The sequence below is a fragment of the Muscardinus avellanarius genome (assembly GCF_963383645.1).
Source record: "Muscardinus avellanarius genome assembly, chromosome: 13".
Lineage (NCBI taxonomy): Eukaryota > Metazoa > Chordata > Mammalia > Rodentia > Gliridae > Muscardinus > Muscardinus avellanarius.
In genome coordinates this window covers 29,970,987-29,988,584 of record NC_137799.1, presented here as the reverse complement: position 1 = coordinate 29,988,584, position 17,598 = coordinate 29,970,987, and the positions used below count along the sequence as shown (strand labels likewise).

The 17,598-nt window shown below is 38.0% G+C and overlaps 1 protein-coding gene across 1 annotated transcript in view; it reads left to right on the top strand.

Annotated features, from left to right (window-relative positions):
* Positions 1-9,853: 9,853 nt before the first annotated feature.
* LOC308272556 (FSD1-like protein) overlaps positions 9,854-17,598 on the top strand; it is a gene marked incomplete at both ends in the record, with an annotated part of 32,458 nt that continues 24,713 nt past the window's right edge. The window contains one exon of the mRNA XM_080709427.1: positions 9,854-9,968. Coding sequence (XP_080565553.1) covers positions 9,854-9,968 — 115 coding nt within the window. The remainder of the gene's footprint in view (positions 9,969-17,598) is intronic.

The window sequence follows — 17,598 nt, the reverse complement described above, 5'->3', positions numbered from 1 at the left end:
AATAAGTCATGTTGCATTTTAAATTATAGCTTAACCATTTGGATGAATTTTTAGTCTTTTCTAGCCAGAAATGTGAGTTGATTATTCAAGAACAATGCTTGGGTACTTGCATCTATTTTCTTATCGTGTCCAGGTGTCCAGATAATATCTGATTTCAAGTAATGAACTTAAGTTCGCTTTCCTAGCCAGTGACATGGTCTACAGGCCTGCTTCCAACACCTAGTTGCTGACAGAATAGGGAGATGATGTTCAAGATTAGTTATTAGACTAAATGTACATCGCTATATATCTGGAGAAAGATCCTTTTGAGGTATACTATTTGTGAGTATTTTATATCAAAATGCTTAAATGAGCTGTGCATGGTGGCACACACTTGTAATCCCAGAATTTGGGAGGCTGAGACAGGAGGATCTGATTCGTGGGCAGCCTCAGCTACTTAGTGAGGACCTTTGCAACTCAGTGAGACCCTGTTTCAAAATAAAGAATAAAAAAATAGGGCAGGGGGTGTAACTCGGAGGTAGAATGCCCCTGTGTTCCAGCCCCAGTACTGCAATAAATAAATAAATAAATAAATAAATAAATAAATACTTAAATCAGATTTATATGAGTAGTTGATGGGAATAAAAATAATATAGGCTAAAACCCAGGCAGTGAATTCTTTCATACTTCATTATGTTCAAAAGAAAAAAAAAAAAAAAAAAAAAAAATATATATATATATATATATATATATATATATATATATATATATATATTGGTGGTACTGGGGTTCCTGGAAACCCTTCTACCTCCGGGCTACACTCCCAGACCTATTTTTATACTTTTTTATTTGGAAACAGGGTCTCTTAAGCCAGCATGGCTGGCTTCGAACCTGCATGATCCTCCTGTCTCCACCTCCCAAGCGCAAGCGCGGGGATTACAAGCGTGCGCCACCACGCCCGGCTAATATTTAAATTTTGATGTCAGTGTCTCAGCATGAGAGCTGAATATGAAGAAGCCACTCTGTTTACCACCATTGTATGTCTGAGTTGAACAAGGAAAATATTGCAAATGGAAAAGAATTTCTTAACATACTTTTACTTAAAAAACAAACAAACAAACAAACAAACTCCTAGCCGGGCGTGGTGGTGCACGCTTGTAATCCCCGGGCTTGGGAGGTGGAGACAGGAGGATCACACAGGTTGGAAGCCAGCCTTGCTGGCTTTATTGTATAAAATAGGTCTGGGAGTGTAGCCCGGAGGTAGAAGGGTTTCATCCCCAGTATCACCAAAAACACTCCTAGAGGTTTGATTGATAATAAAACATGTAGAAAGATTGCCAGCAACTGGGATCTGGATCATTAAGTTTATTCCTGGATAGAAAAGTAGCCACAACTCCACCAAGTCTGGCTTTTTCTGCTAGTAGCTTTCCTGCAGAATACTGTTTAGATCCTTTGCCAAAGTTACTATTCTTATTCTCACCCTGATGTAGACTTTGAATTCTCCATGAAAAGAGCTGTGTCAGTGGAACAAATTCCAAGTCACCTTATTTCATAACTGATTAGCTACCTCATCACAGTCTTGTTGTCAGAGTAGAATCTACCATGAATGTCCACAGTGGAATAAAAAGTATAGGGCCAGATGAAAGAGGAATGGTCTCTTTTGCATTTTATCACAGATGAAAAGAGAAAATATGTTAAATGTATTCCTCTCTTCTCACTTAAAATAACACTATAATACTGTTCATGAGTCTCAGGCTCTGATCACTTGGAGAAGCAAACAGGGAGAGGGTTGAAAGATCAGGTCCCTTCGAGGAAGAAATGTTGGCAGAAGCTTCTTCTTCCCTGTCCCGCTACCCTGCCCCTGTCCCACCACATGTCTTCCCCATCCCAGGTCCTCCCTCTTTTTTTGGTGCTGGTAATTGAACCCAGGGGCATTCTCTCTCTGAGCTACACCGCCAGTCCTTTTTTTTTTTTAATTTTGAAACAGATCTCCTTAAGTTGTTGAGGCTAGTCTCGAATCTGCAATCCTCCCATCTCAGCTTTTCAAGTACTAGGATCATAGGCATGTGGCACCACACCTGACTAACGCTCCTTATATATTAAAGGATCATAATTGTAAAATTTATTTAAAAATTACTGAAAAGTGGAGGAAGGGAAAGAGAGAGAAAGAGAGAAAGAGCAAATATGGATAAGAATCTCTGATATGAATACAGAGGAATGAAGTTGTTAAATATAATTTCATTAAAAGATCTAAGTAGTGATATTGAGCAAAGTAATGTGACTAATGCTTCCTGGAGAATCCCTAATAACTTACAATCCCATATCCTAAATTAAATCTATACATTCACTGAGGCTTCTTTATAACTCACTCAGTGGAATTATGTAGATAAAAATAAATATGCTAGCTGCAGAGTAGTGGTAAATCCTGGGATCAGTCAGTACTTATTAAACAGAGTTGTTTAATTGACAAAACTTACACTCTGGAAATTGAAACATAGAGGTGTGTGTGTGTGTGTGTGTGTGTGTGTGTGTGTGTCTTTCTGCTTTGGGAGAATAAACCCTAAGAAAGTTGACTCCCATTCTAAGGCTGTGGGGAGGGGGGTTACTGGATTGAACCCAGAGACAGTCTACTTCTCTGCTACATCCCCAGCCCTATTTTATTTTTTATTTTGAAACAGGGTCACACAAAGTTGCTGAGGATGGCCATGAACTAGTGATCCTCCTGTCTCAGTCTCCCAAGTACTGGAATTATATGCATGTGCCATCAAGCCTGGCTAAGACATTTCTTGAAATTGGGCCCTTTTAGAAAAATATCTTTAGAATTTGAGACCCTGACCCATGCCCTTTTATTATTGTATAGAATAACTTCTCAACTACTGCATTTGTACAGTATATATAAAATAAAATGAATCCATTGAAGAGGAACCACAGAATTTTTAGTTTTACCAACAGATTATATTATATATATAAATAGTGGGGACAACAGTTTTCGCTAGATTATTTGTCTTTTCATATTCTTTTTGTTTTCCACAGTGTGGGATACAAAATAATACCATGAAAGCTTTGTGTGCAAATGTGTACAAATGTGTACACACACACACACACACACACACACAGAAATTATACTTTTACTAAAATAAGTAACTATAGACATAAAATTGAATATTGAATTATGGTCAGTTTTTAAAATAGTAATGGTCTTCATATCATTGAGTATATGAGGCAGATTGGAGAGTAATATTCTTCTATCAAGTGTAAAACCAGTCAGGAAATAAATAAAACTGGTAAGGGCCAAATACTGATAAAGTAATATTGGAGAATATTGGTCATTCCAGTGAGCAAGCTTCTTAATATTAAATCCCAGAATTAGACTTAACCACCAGGTTGCACAGCAGAGACTTCCTCAGCCTACCCTGTATGTGGGATCCCTTCAGTGAAGCTTAAACCCCAGGTCAAAGGCTTTGTGTTCTGAGAGCTTTCCTGCTAACTTGCAGCCAGGCTGCAGTTCTACAGGCTTTTACCCCCAAGAATTAGGCTGCAGTGGCAGAAGTTCAGATGACAGGATTCTTTGTAAGCAAACTTCTAGAAAAAGGGAGATCCTGAGTTTATCATTTCTAGTTTTCTCTTTTCAAACCCATATCATTTACCAAGGAGTAATAAGTAAATAGAGAGGTAGATGCCACGGAATTGGGACAAAAATTCCTTAATAAAGAAGTAAAATAATGACAAGGCCCCAGAATTGATTAATGGCAGTGCTGGGATTATATTGGTGCATGCCTGTAATCCTACTACTTGGGAGACTGGGACAGGAGAATTGCAGATTTGAGACTAGCCTCAGCAATTTTTCTCTTAAATTTCAATTCTTGTTTTTGTGTGAAATGATACTCAAACCAAAATACTTTAGAGTGGCTATAAAAGTAACCAACGGCATAGAAACAATATTAGAATTGAAGGCAAGAGGCCAAAAAAGTACTGCTATATATATATGTATATATAATATTAAGTTAAATATAATAATTATTAAGTAGTATTTTGTAAGAAGCATTGTGCTAGATCCTGGGAACAATTCTTAGTAAAACAGTCATGTTTACACAAGACACGTTGTTAACTGTGCTGGTCACGTGGGAGGAAACCTTTGGTTGGATATACTATAGTGCATGCAAAGGTCAAAGGGGACAGTTTTTATGCGTGCTTTTCCGTGACAGAAGAGAATCAAGAGTATCCATCCCTTCCTAAACTTGTGCTTGCAGTTTTCAAAAGAAGATGATGTGTCTTATTTATAATAGGTTTAAGTTGGCAGCTTCTGTGAAATCATCTTAAAGGGATGACCCATTGCTAGACGTGTTTCTCTGATCTCTTGTCATCCAAACTTCTGCCATTGCAGCCTAATTCCTGGGGGTAAAAGACTATAGAACCGCAGCCTCGTTGTATATGTTAGCGGGAAAGCGCTCAGAATACAAAGCCTTTGCCCAGTGAAAGCATACATTTGGAACAACCGTAATGAAGTAGTGAGAGTTCTTGGAAGAAAAATTAGAAGATTTACGCCGGGCGTGGTGGCGCACGCTTGTAATCCCCGCGCCTGGGAGGGGGAGACAGGAGGATCGCGCAGGTTCGAAGCCAGGTGCGCTGGCTTAAGAGACCCTGTTTCCAAATAAAAATAAAAAAATAGGTCTGGGAATGTAGCCCGGATATAGAAGGGCTTCCAGGAACCCCAGTACCACCACCACCAAAAAAAAAAAAAAAAAAGAAAGAAAAATTAGAAGATTTGATATTTTAGGATGCACAGAAACGTGTGTCCCATGAAAGAGATTTGTTATGTGAAATATGTCAGATTGAATGAAAGTGGATGTATGTTTTAATGATTTAAAGGTAAGAAATGTATAGTCGTTTGGAATTAGTTTGAAGTGTTGAATTTAGAAGGTGACTGATATGGGATCTGGGTTTTCTATTATAGTTCTAACATCACAATATATAACTTATGTGAACTATGCACGTTTTCTATAATTTGTGTTTTGGTGAATATGAACTAATCTGTAGCAGGGTTTATATCCTCACTTTTCTTGCATGTCACTGCCATTGAAACTTGCATGAAAAGCACTAACTACCTTCTTTCTCTTCTCCCTGATTTGCTCCAAGGCTGCCAGACAGATCAAGGATAGGTATGGTATCAAAACTACATTTTTATTCAAATATGAATATTGAAGTCAGAAATGAAATTCAGAAACAGTTTTCTATTAGAATCTTGTTGCTTAAAATGAAAGTATTCAGCCGGGTATGGCGGTGCATACTTGTAATCTCAGTACTTGGGAGGCTGAAACAGGAGGATCGCAGGTTCGAGGTCAGCCTCAGCAACTTAGCGAGACCCTGTTTAATAAATAGAATATAAATTAAAATACTCAAACACCAAGTACAAAGTAAAGAAAATGTCCTATATATTTTCTTGGAATAATCACTAATATTTTGTAAATGTGTTTTAAGAATATAATTATGGAGTTATTTATTTTAAAAGAATTTCATTTCTGGTATAATAACATAGTTTTAGAACAGTTTTTAATTAGTTGTACTAGTAGTGAGGAAAGTATTTAGAATAATTTAAAAATATATATATTCCTGGAATGCTTTTTAATGTTCTTGGATTTTACTCTAAGTGGGTCTTATTTTCAGAGAAGTCACGTCATTTTAAACAGTCCTCAGAGCTCAGGTTTGCTCACTTCACTGCCCTCTTATTTAACATCTTGGATTCTCATTCTGTCCTGTTCCTGGTGCCATCTCTTTCTCTTTGCAGTGCCACCTCTGTAGTTTATTATATTCTGTGGGAGAGAAAAATTCAAGAAAATCATGGTTTATGAGGTGCTTCTGATAGAGTCAGATAAAAAAAGGAGTCTAGCATTTGCTGGAATGAATCTATCAAAGGCAGAGGGGCTGCCAGCAGCACTGGGCGTGTTACAGAAGGAACGGCTTTGATTTCTTGCCGTCACTGGCCTTGTCTGTAGTGAGACTGTGACAGGTCTTTTTTAATCTGAGGACTATGAGATGTTCTCAAAGGCATAGCTCTTCAAACACTACTCTGAATCCTGCATTAAATTACTTTTCATCTAATAATTCACACAAATATTCCTTTCAGATTGTTTGAAAACCAGTGTCTCTTGTTAATTTTGGTAAAAAATTTCAGTTCTGTTTTTCTCCCATGCCTTTTTTATTTGATTAGAGGCAAGATTTATCCAATAGTCAAAGCATCTTAGCACAAATACTAATTTTTGTATTTTTGTGTGTCTATATCAAGAATGGTTAAAGGAATGTACTGCTCTTATAAATCCGGGATGTAGAATGAAGGGTATCAAAGAGTTGGGGGTGGGGGACCTTAATGAAAGAGTCTCGCATGCTGCCCAGGCTGACTGCAAACTCTTGGACTTCGCAGTCCTCCTGCTTCGGTTCCTAAGTAGCTGAGACTGCAAGTGCATGCCTCCATGCCCAGTGTGACTGTGAGAGTTTGAGGGTGAAAGGGTTTGAGGAATGGGTTCTGGATAGAGTAGATAAGATGGATTTGTGTTCTTTCTGCTGGAATTCCCTGTGAGCAGTCCATCTCCCACCGTGGCTGTGTCACTCTTCCTGTTGAGCTACTGCTCTTCTGCTCAGTTCCTGGGGTTCTGTTTAGAAGTCACTTCCTTCTTAGACTTTGGGCTGCCCAAAGACCGTGTGAGAGAACCTGCAAAATCTTCTGTCTCAAGGTTCTGAGTGTTCCTGTGCTTCCCAGCATCGGGTCTATGCCTGACTTCTTTCTCTTTGTACAGACTTGTTTGTCAGAGTTTAATTTTATGACCACTTTTCATGGTTATGTTTTCCTCTTAAGCTTGACTTTGTCTCCTTTTCTAAGCCAGCCTCTTGACTTGATTTCTTCAGTATCCAAGCGAATTCTGGAATCAGGCTCCCTTATTTTGCCAGGGCAAACTTCATTTTTTTCCTTTGTTTTGTTCAAAGATTACACCCCCCCCCCAGCTATTTAGAAAATATTTGTTTCCTGCCTGAGTAGTGGTCCTGGATCTTGACTTAATTTTTTAAACTTGATTCTTTTAGCTTTATAATGACTGAGTTTCCCTCATATAGTTCCTGCTTTACCCAGAAGTGAGTTTCTAGAATTCTATCACTATCTTTTATAATATAAAATAACTTAAGCATATACTCATAACAAAATAATTATTTTTAGCAAGCCATAAAAGGATTTGTCATATAAATACAGACATGGATCTTAAGGGAGAGTATGTAAAATCTGAACAAGAAATCAAATATAAAAAAGTATCTGTGGAAACTTGGAATTTATTATTTGTTGTGATAGAAGTTAGGCAGAAGAATAGGAGTAAGAAGGAAAATTAAAGACAAAAATGAGATATATATATATAGCATAATTTTAGAATTTTAAAATCACTGATATGTAATTCTGAGTACTTAGTAATATTGGAAGATGCTTAGTTGAAGTAGATTGTGGGATTATTGGTTCATGGAAGAGAAAGATCATGAAGGGAAGAGTCAAATTAGGTCACTTGAGAAATTAAATGTGTTTATATGTTTTATTTCATGTGTGTGTGTGTGTGTGTGTGTGTGTGTGTGTGTGTGTGTTGCTAGAAACTGAACTCAGGGACATTCTATTTCCAAGTCACATCCCCCAGCCCGCCTTATTTTAAATTTGGAAGCAGGGTCTCATTAAGTTGCAGAGGGCCTCACTAAGTAGCTGAGACTCAGTGTGAACCTGCAATCCTCTTGTCAGCCTCCCAACGACGGGGATTACATCGTGCACCACGACGCCCCACTAATGTTTATATGTTTTATAGTTGTTTTCTCTTTGCAAAAAATTTAACTGAGAGGAAAGGGTCTTTGAATTCAGCTGGTACTACTAGATTAAACTAAACAAGTCAAGTGAATTAAAACATACCTAATTACATGGATCTGTTTAGAGAATGATTTATAAGTTTTATATTTGGGGGGGGGGGGTAAGAATTGAACCCAGGAGCATTCTACTTCCGAGCTACACCCCAGCCATATATTTTATTCTTTATTTTGAAATAGAGTCTCACTGAGTTGCAGAAGGCCTCTCTAAGTAGCTGAGGCTGTCCTCGAACTGCGATCCTGTCTCAGCTTCCCAAATGCTACAATTACAAGTGTGTGCCACCACACCCAACTTTGAGGCACAGTTTTATAAATACATTCAAATTCAAAATAAAAGTTAAGTGTTGTTTTTTTTTTTAAACCTAGCATTGTTACACATTTGGACTGATTTTTAATATACTTTTGGGAGACAATCTTTTTGTTTGTAGTGATTAATTGTTTCACAGATTTCAGATTTAAAATAGCCTAAAATACATTCAGATTTTTCCTCAGTGTTTCCAGTTAAGCAGTAAATAGTTTATCAGGTTTAAAAGAAACTCATGCCCTGATTCCGTGAGCATTTATTAAGGACTTACATGAATGTAGTTCTTAAGTCTTCAGTCAGGCGTGGTGGTACAGGTTTGTAATGCCAGCACTTGGGAGGCTGAAACAGGAGGATCCAGGTTCGTGGCCAGCCTCAGCTGCTTAGTGAGGCCCTCTGCAACTTAGTGAGATCCTGTTTCAAAATAAAGAATAAAAAATAGAGTTAGGAGTAGGTTGGAAGTAGAATGCCCCTGAGTTCATCCCCCCCCCCACATACACACTTCTTCAAAACATACTTGCTGCTAGAAAAACATATGCAAAATTTAGCCTAATTTGAAATTTTATTGTATTTCAGTATAAATGGAACTGTTGTTTACTTGTTGCCATTGAATTACTACTTTCTTAGTTTAAAAATGAAGTAAAATAACTGAATAGAGCAACAGTTTGGCATCTTTCATGCCAAAATAAGTGAATACAGCAAGTTTGACATCTTCCATCCCACACATCTCTTGGTTCGATTTGGCAGAGCCATTGACTGGGCCTGCGGCTCCCTTTGTCCCTTCAGTGCTGTTGACTTCCTCTCCCAAATTGTGTACTTGGAAGACAGCATTCATGAATAGCACTGTATCATTCTTTGACCAAAGATAGTACGGGACTTTTTGGTATTTGGGAAAATTTTCTGTAGTATTGAAATTTGAGACAAAAGTATAAATTAATAGAATAAGAGTTTCTTTGGATCTCCCATTTTTAATTGAGAACAATTTTCCACACTTGATAGAATACGGTCTGGTTCGGATTCATTCTTGCTTTGTTTTTCGCTTCACATTCATCTACTGAACCTTATCGGCACACCTGTGGTTTCTGTAGCACATAGCTCTATGCACCTATTTCTCGTGGTAATCCTTCAGGCAGCTGGCGTTGCTGATGGGTGAGAGCAGTTTCCAGGAGTCTGTTCACTCATCACGATTTCGCCTGTTTCATTCCCATTTGTGGCCCAGCTCTAGCAGGTGCTATGGTATGCGGTATCAGGCCATCTACCTTTCCTCTTAGAGGGTAGGTGGTGTAGCTATGGCTTCTAGGGAAGACGCTTGAATCAGGTTGTGTATGGATTTCATTATTTGATGTATGAAAAGGAGTGAAGCTGGCATCAGGAAGTCAGTAAGACTGAGTGTACAGAGATTCAGATGAATTTGGGGTCTGGTAAAGATTGTTTATATTGGGTATTTGTTTCTTGTGATATTTGAATATACAATTTTATAAAACTGGCTGAAGTTGCTAAAATTTGTCCAGTATCTTTAAGTAATTTTTCAGATCTTTAATTAAGACAAAGCAAATTTATACTTGTCTACCTTTGCTATAATCTCTGAAATCATCAGAATGAAATAATTTTTGTCTTTATTCTGTACATTAAATACGATTCTTCCCATTCTTTTGTTTTAAAAAGTATGTTTGTGTTTACCATAGAGTCACAATGGCTTCAGCCTTTCGCCTTTCTTTGAGACCAAAGGTCAGTGACAACATGACTCATTTAATGGTGGATTTCTCTCAGGAAAGACAGATGCTCCAAACTTTGAAGTTTTTGCCAGGTAAATACATGTATTACATGTACAGTTCTGAATAAAATCTTTTTTCCTGCAAGATTTTTTTTTTGTAATGAACATTGGTATGTAAATAATAAAAAATGTGATTTTTTAAAATTCAGCTAAGGAATAGTTAAATTTTTAGGTTTTATTTTTAGAGAATTAGTTTACTGATAGCAAAAACCCTATTTTGAGAACCCCATAGCTGGACATGATGGCACATGCCTGTAATCCCAGTACTTGGGAGGCTGACAAAGGAGGACCACAGATTCAAGGCCAGCCTCAGCAACTTAGCGATGCTGATGGAGTATTGGAGTATTGAGAGGTAGAGCCACCTGTGTAATCCCCAGTACCTTCCCCCAAACAGAATTCCTTTCAGGGATATCTCATTATTGTTGCTTTTTTTAGGATCGCCTGGCTTCTTTCTGTTTAATACCTTTGTGGCTTAAGAGCAGATATTGCATGATTTCTATACTTCTAAATTTGTTATGGTGTGTTTTATGTCTCAGAATGTGGTCTATCTTGGTGAATATTCCATAGGATCTTGAGAAGAATATGTATTTTACTGTTTGTTGGATGAAATAGGCTGTAGATGTCAGTTCCACACACTGATTGATGGAGTTGTTGAGTTCGACTCTATCTTTCTGCTGTTCTGCCTTCTGGGTCCGTCCATTCTTAGAGTGCTGAAGTCTTGTTCTGTAATAGCAAGTTCCTATTTCCCTTTGCAGTTCTACTGGCTTTGCCTCATGCATTTAGACACATTGTTATTAGCTGTGTCAAAGGATTAAGACTTTTAGGTTTTCCTTGGAGAATTGACCAGTATGTCATTAATGTTTTGAACCTCTTTGTTCTTGGTTATTTTCCTTGCCTCATCTGAAATCAATATAGCTAATCTCATTTTATTTGGCTTAGATTAGCAATTTATCTTTTGCATTTATTCTAATCTGCAGATGCCTTTTTTTGTTTTTATTTTTTGTGGTACTGGGGTTTGAACCCAAGAACATTCTACCTCTAAGTTATATTCCTATCCCTATATTATTTTTATATTTTGAAGCATGGTCTCATAAAGTTGTGGACGTCGTTGCTAAGTTGCTGAGGCAGGATGTAAACCTGTGATCCTTCTGTTTCAGTCTCACAAGTACTGAGATTATAGGTGCATACCACCACACCCAGTTATCTTTATAAGATGAGTTTCTTGTACACAACATATAGTTGGGTCTTTTATGGTCCATCCTCATAATCTCTGTTTTTAACTGTAGGTCTGTGTAGGGAAAAATAATCTTGTCTCTTTTCCTTTGCTTTAATACCACAATCAACACAACACATGATGACATCTACCTGAAGATGGCCTCAGATACTGCAGATTGAAGATTCAGTCCCAGAATCTGCCCCCACTTCAGATCCAGCTGCAAATCTGGGGCATCCAGGACTTCTGACAGGCTAAAATTGGGCTTCCCATGACTCCCTCCTCAAGTTCAGCTAACTAATTTCCTGGAGTGGCTCACAGAATTCAAGGGAACACTAGACTTGTATTCGTTGGTGTACTACAAAGATATGTTAGAGGATATGAATTAGAAGCCACATGAAGAAAATTCCAATGAAGTTTGGAAGAGTCCTAGTGTAGGAACTTCAGTCCTCGTGCAGTGGGGTGCGCCAGCTCCCGGCATGTAGATCAGTAGGAACTTCAGTCCTCGTGCAGTGGGGTGCGCCAGCTCCCGGCATGTAGATCAGTTCTTCTTTGCCTTGCTCCAAGCCTCAACAAATTGAGCTGTCCCGAAGCTCTCTGAACCCTGTACTTTTGGGGTTTTATGGAGATTTCAGTGCATAGGTATGATTGCTAATGGACTGGAAGGGGAAACCAACAGGGTCTCTGCTGCTCAGATCAAAATCCCAGCTGCTCAGAAGGCTGGGGCAGAATGATTACAAGTTCCACATCAGCTTGGGTAGTTCAGCGAGACACTGTCTCAAAATAAAAAATAAAATAAAGCAGGATGCAATGATACACTCCTGTAATTCCAGTTCTCGGAAGGCCTGAGCAACTTAGTGAGACCCTTAGCAACTTAACAAGACCCTATTTCAAATTAAAAGGTCTGGGTGTGTAGCTCACAGGTAGAATGCCCCTGGGTTCAAGTCTCAGTGCAAAATAAAATAAAATGAACAGTGCTTCAGTTCATTCCATAAATGCTACTCAAGTCAACGGTATACTGCATTACATACAGTAATAATAGTTTTGGACTTAACATGAATCTGAATAATGGAAATGATGTGGGTGATAATTACAATAATTTGCATTTAATTTTTATGTGCTGAAACGTTGAGTTTACATTCATTCTCCTTTCTGAGATTGTGCATGTAAGAAATAAATGTTTGTGCTAGTGTTGATGCCATTGGGCCTTTAGATTATACAGAGGAAACATTAGTAAAACATACAGCCAATTTCCACACAGTTGCTAGTCAACTGGTGCTTTGTGGAAATATTGATAGACATCTATTCTATTCTCAATTCCAAAGAGAGTTCTGCATTTTGTAATTGATATTTTTATGTTGTAAGCTTGATGGTATTTTCCTCTATAGAGAATCTAGAGTGAAATTCCCACATTTGAAACCCAAGACTACTCTTAGATGTTCCTCCTAAGTGTCATCACTTTCTTAGATCCTTTTTTCTTTTTAGCCTCAGTGAACATTTTAGGAGTTTGCTTTCCTTTGAGGACCATTATTTCCAAGAAAGAAGAATCTGCTTGCCAGTACTGGAGTGACTGCTGAATTGAGGTGTAGGTAGTGGAGAGTCACGAATGCCTATGGTCCGTTCTCTTTACAATGACTAATACTCTGCGTTTCATACTTTGTATTAGCAGAGACTAACATCTGTTATATATTATAGGGACACCTAAGAACAGATAAGAGAAATTAATGGTAGTGATGATAAGTACTTCATTGGTTGCCAGTTGTCTTATTAAGAAGGGATATCAGTAGCCAGGCATGGTGGCCCATGCTTGTAGTCCCAGCATTTGGGAGGCTGAGACAGGAGGATTGTGATTCGCAGATAAGCTACTTAGTGAGGCCCTTTGCAACTCAGTGAGACCCTGTTTTAAAATAAAGAATAAAAAATAGGGCTGGGTGTATAGCTTAGGGGCAGAATGCCCCTGCATTTCATTCCCAGTACTGCACACAAAAAAGAGGATATCAGATTACAAGTATTTTTTGTATATTTTGTATACAAAAGAATTGAACTTTGGCAAGATTTCATAGTTAGTAGAGTTCAACTAACCTGCCTTTCTTTTTTTTTTACTCAGTAAAGCTTAAAGATTTAAAATTTATTCTTCCTTTTTTACAAGTAAAGAATGGAAATTTAAAATTTAAGTCAGAGTCTTTTTCCAGCCGCCCCTACACACATTTAATTTTTGTTTTGTGGTACTGGGGGTGGAACAGGGGCTTTTCTACCTTCAGGCTATACTCCCAGACCTTTTTTATACTTTATTTGGAAACAGGGTCTCACTAAGTTGCTGAGAGCCTCACTAAGTAGCTGAGGCTGGCTTCCAACCTGTGTGATCCTCCTGTTTCAGCCCCCCAAGCGCAGGAATTACAAGCGTGCACCGAACAATGTCTTACTAGGTTGCTCAGAGCCTTGCTAAAATGCCGAGGCTTGTATTGAACCTGTGTCTCAGCCTCTACCATGCCTGGCTCATTTTGTTATTTACTGAGATAATTGGCTTTGAATTTTAACTGTTTTCTATAATTACTTTGCTACTGTTGTGATTTTTTTTTTTTTTTAGATTGTGTGTGTTTTATACTAGAATTGAACTGAGGGGCAGTCTACCTCTGGGCTGCACCCCTAGCCCTATTTTATTTTTTATTTTGACACAGGGTCTCACTAATAGTTGTGGAAGGCCTATGTTGCTAAGCCTGGTCACAAACTGGTCAACCTTCTGTCTCAGCCTCCTAAGTACTGGGATTACAAGCTTGCACTACCATGAATGGTTAGAACTTTGTTTTTATAAAAATTTGAGCCAATAGTACAGAGTTACTATATGTACATGAACATACATATGTGTGTATGCACATCTTGTCTGAGTGTGATACATTTGATACAGTGAACAAACCAATAGTGTGATAATAGTATGTCCATATTAGGGTTTACTCTTTGTGTCACACAGTTCTCTGTGTTCTAATAATTTATTATTTATCCACCATTACATCCCCATACAGAATCATTTCAGTCTCCTAAAATTTCCCTGTGCTACACCTATTTATTCCTTGTGTTCTAAAATTTTTTTCTAGGACCATTGATGGTCCCAGGAATATTTGGGGGGAGGGGGTTCTCTATCATCAGTCATTTCATTTCCAAACAAAATTTCATGTTTTTTAATTTGCATGTCCTTTACTTACTTTTCTTGTCTTATTATGTTTAGCCAAGATCTCCAGTAAAATGAATAGGAGTAGTGAGGGGATATCTCTGTCTTGCTTATAATCTTAGGGGAACGTATCTCATTTATCATTCCACTAAGTATGATATTAACCACAGGGTTTTTTGAAGATATTCTTTATCAAGTAAAGTTCCCTGCTGTTCCTAATTTGCTAAGAGTTTTTGTAAGGAGTGATTAATGGACTTCATATTTTTCTCTAATAGTTAGCATATAATTTTTCTCTTTTTTGTGGTACTGGGGATGGAATGCAGGGGCATTGTACCTCCAAGCTACAGTGCCATCCCTTTGTTTTTTTAAGTTTCATATAATGAGCTTTTATTAGAGTTTGTGCCTGGGGGAAACTGACACAAGACATTTATTAATTTATTTATTTTTAAATTTTTAAATTTTATTTTTTATATTTTATTTTATTTTTATGTGGATTATATTGAAATTGGCATACATTCACAGTGCTTGGTGCCCTCCACCCCCTGCTCCTCCCCCTCTCCCAACAGTGAGTGTCCAGGTTGACCATGCTACGTTCATACTTACACACATATTCAAATGTACCTCCTCCTTAATTAACCTCATCCTTTTTCCTCTCCTACCCTTCCTTTCTACCTTTGCTGAGGTTTCTCCTCCATTATCTGGAGTCCCTCTGGTATCCCTAATACTCCCTAGTTTTGGCATATTAGAGAAAACATATGTCCCTTCTCTTTCTGTGCTTGGCTGATCTCATTTAACATAATGTTCTCCAGCCAGGTCTTTCATCTTCTTGAGAATGACATGATTTTGTTCTTCTTTATTGCTGAGTAGAATTCCATTGTATCTCCCATAATTTTGCAATCCATTCATCTGTTTTTTTGTTTTGTTTTGTTTTGGTGGTACTGGGGTTCCTGGAAGCCCTTCTACCTCCGGGCTACACTCCCAGACCTATTTTTACATTTTTATTTGGAAACAGGGTCTCCTAAGCCAGCGCGCTCGGCTGGCTTCAAACCTGCGCGATCCTCCTGTCTCTGCCTCCCAAGCGCGGGGATTACAAGCGTGCACCACCACGCCCGGCTTCCATTCATCTGTTGATGGAGATCTAGATTGGTTCCATATTTTGGCTATTATAAACTGTGCTTCTATGACCATGAGTATGCAATATGTTGCTGTAGTTCTCTGATTTCAACCCCTTTGGAAAGATACCTAGGAGTGGTATAGCCAGATCATATGGTGGATCCATTCCCAGTTTCTAAGGAATCTCCACACTGATCTCCATAGTGGATGAACTAATTTGTACTTCTACCAGTAGTGTAAAAGAGTTCCTCTTTCCCCACATCCTCGCCAGCATTTGTTGTTACTTGATTTCTTTATGCTTGCCTCTCTGATTAGGGTTAGATGGAATCTCAACATAGTTTTGATTTGCATCTCCATGATGGCTAGTAATGTTGAACATTTTTTCATGTATTGCCATTTGTATCTCTTCTTTTGTGAAATGTCTATTCAGTTCAATTGCCCGTTTCTTGATTGGGTTATTTGTTTTGCTAGTGTAGAGTCTTTTGAGCTCTTTGTATATTCTGGATATTAGCCCCGTATCAGAGTAGTGCCCAGCCCTATTTTTTAAGTCTTTTTTATTTTTTGAAACAGAGTCTCACTGAGTTGCAAAGTGCCTCACTAAGTAGCTGAGGCTGTCAGCAAACCGGGATCCAGGATCTTCCTGTCTCCACCTCCCGAATGCTGGGATTACAAGCATGTGCCACCATGCCCAGCCTAATTTTTCTCTTTTAATGTGACTAATTAATTGATTTCAAATGTTAACTAGCTTTGCATACCAGGAATACTTTTTAATTTTTTAATAAAAAAAGGTTTGATGTCTGTTGGACTGCATAGTTTCATACAGACAGGCACATCTCTCACTGGAGGACCATGTTATCAGTCAGCCTATTATGTAAATGGAGTGTGTTAATGTTGGTAAGGTAAGCATATCTCTTTTATGGAAAAGAAATTGATTAATGTTTGTACATCTTAAATGTGGCTCATTTGTTCTTGTTTATTTTAATGAGTCTTAGAACCCTAGGAAGAAACCTTATGTGTCTTGAGGAGGAATCGTTTTTATTTAGTGCTGAGAAATTGTAATTCTTATGTAAATAAGAAAATTTTAAATTAGAAAATTAATAAATACATAATTACACGTTTTGGGGTACTGTGTGATGTTTCAATAATGTATACATTATGTCATGATCAAATCTGGGAATTAGTATCTCCTCAAACATTTATCTTTTGTGTTGGGAGCAGTCATAGTCTTTCTTCTAGCTATTTTGAAATCTATACTAAGTTATTGTTATTAGTCACAAAAAGTAAAAACTCAGATGCTCTCCCTAATATGTGGAAGCTAGGGAGAATAAAGGTCATAGGAGAAACTCTAGACGAAAATGGAGAAAACATGGATGAGCAAATAGGGTGACCTAACTGTGGGGAATGGGGGAAAGAGGGAAATTCCCCAATGTACATGACATACATTCACAAGCATATCAGAATCAATCACTAAGCCAAACATGAGAAGGAGGGGGGGAGAGAGGAAGGGGTGGAAATTGGGGAAGGGTTAAATGAGTGATGTGTGCATGTATGCCTCTACCATCTTGTACCCCATTAAGATGTATAACAACAAGGCCAGGTGTTGTGGCACACAGGCTTGTAATGCCAGCATTCAGGAGGGAGGCTGTGACTGGAGTTCAAGGACAGCCTCAGCTACTTAGCGGCCCTTTGCAACTAAGTGAGACCCTGTTTCCAAAATAAGAGACTAAAAATTAAGACTAGGGGTGTATCTTAGAGGTATAATGCCCTTGGGTTCCATCTCCAGTACTGTGGGGGAAAAAAAAAAAAGATGTATGACAACAGTGCACCAAAAAGTAAAAATAAATTATTGTTAACTATAAGCATCCTACTGTGCTATAGAACTTACTTTTCCTATTCAACTGTATTTTTATACCTGATAACCAATTTCTCTCTATTCCCCCAATTCCTTGTAAACAGTTTTAAAATATAGTGAAAATACAGGCTTGGTGGCTCAATCCTATAATCCCAGTACTTGGAAAGCTGAGATAGGAGGATTGCAGGTTCAGGCCATCACCCGGTAATTTAGCAACAACCTGTTCCAAAATTTAAAAAATCAGGACTGGGTGTGTTACTCAGAAATAGAAGCCTTCTGGGTTTAATCCCCAGTACCACCATAAAATATATATATATAT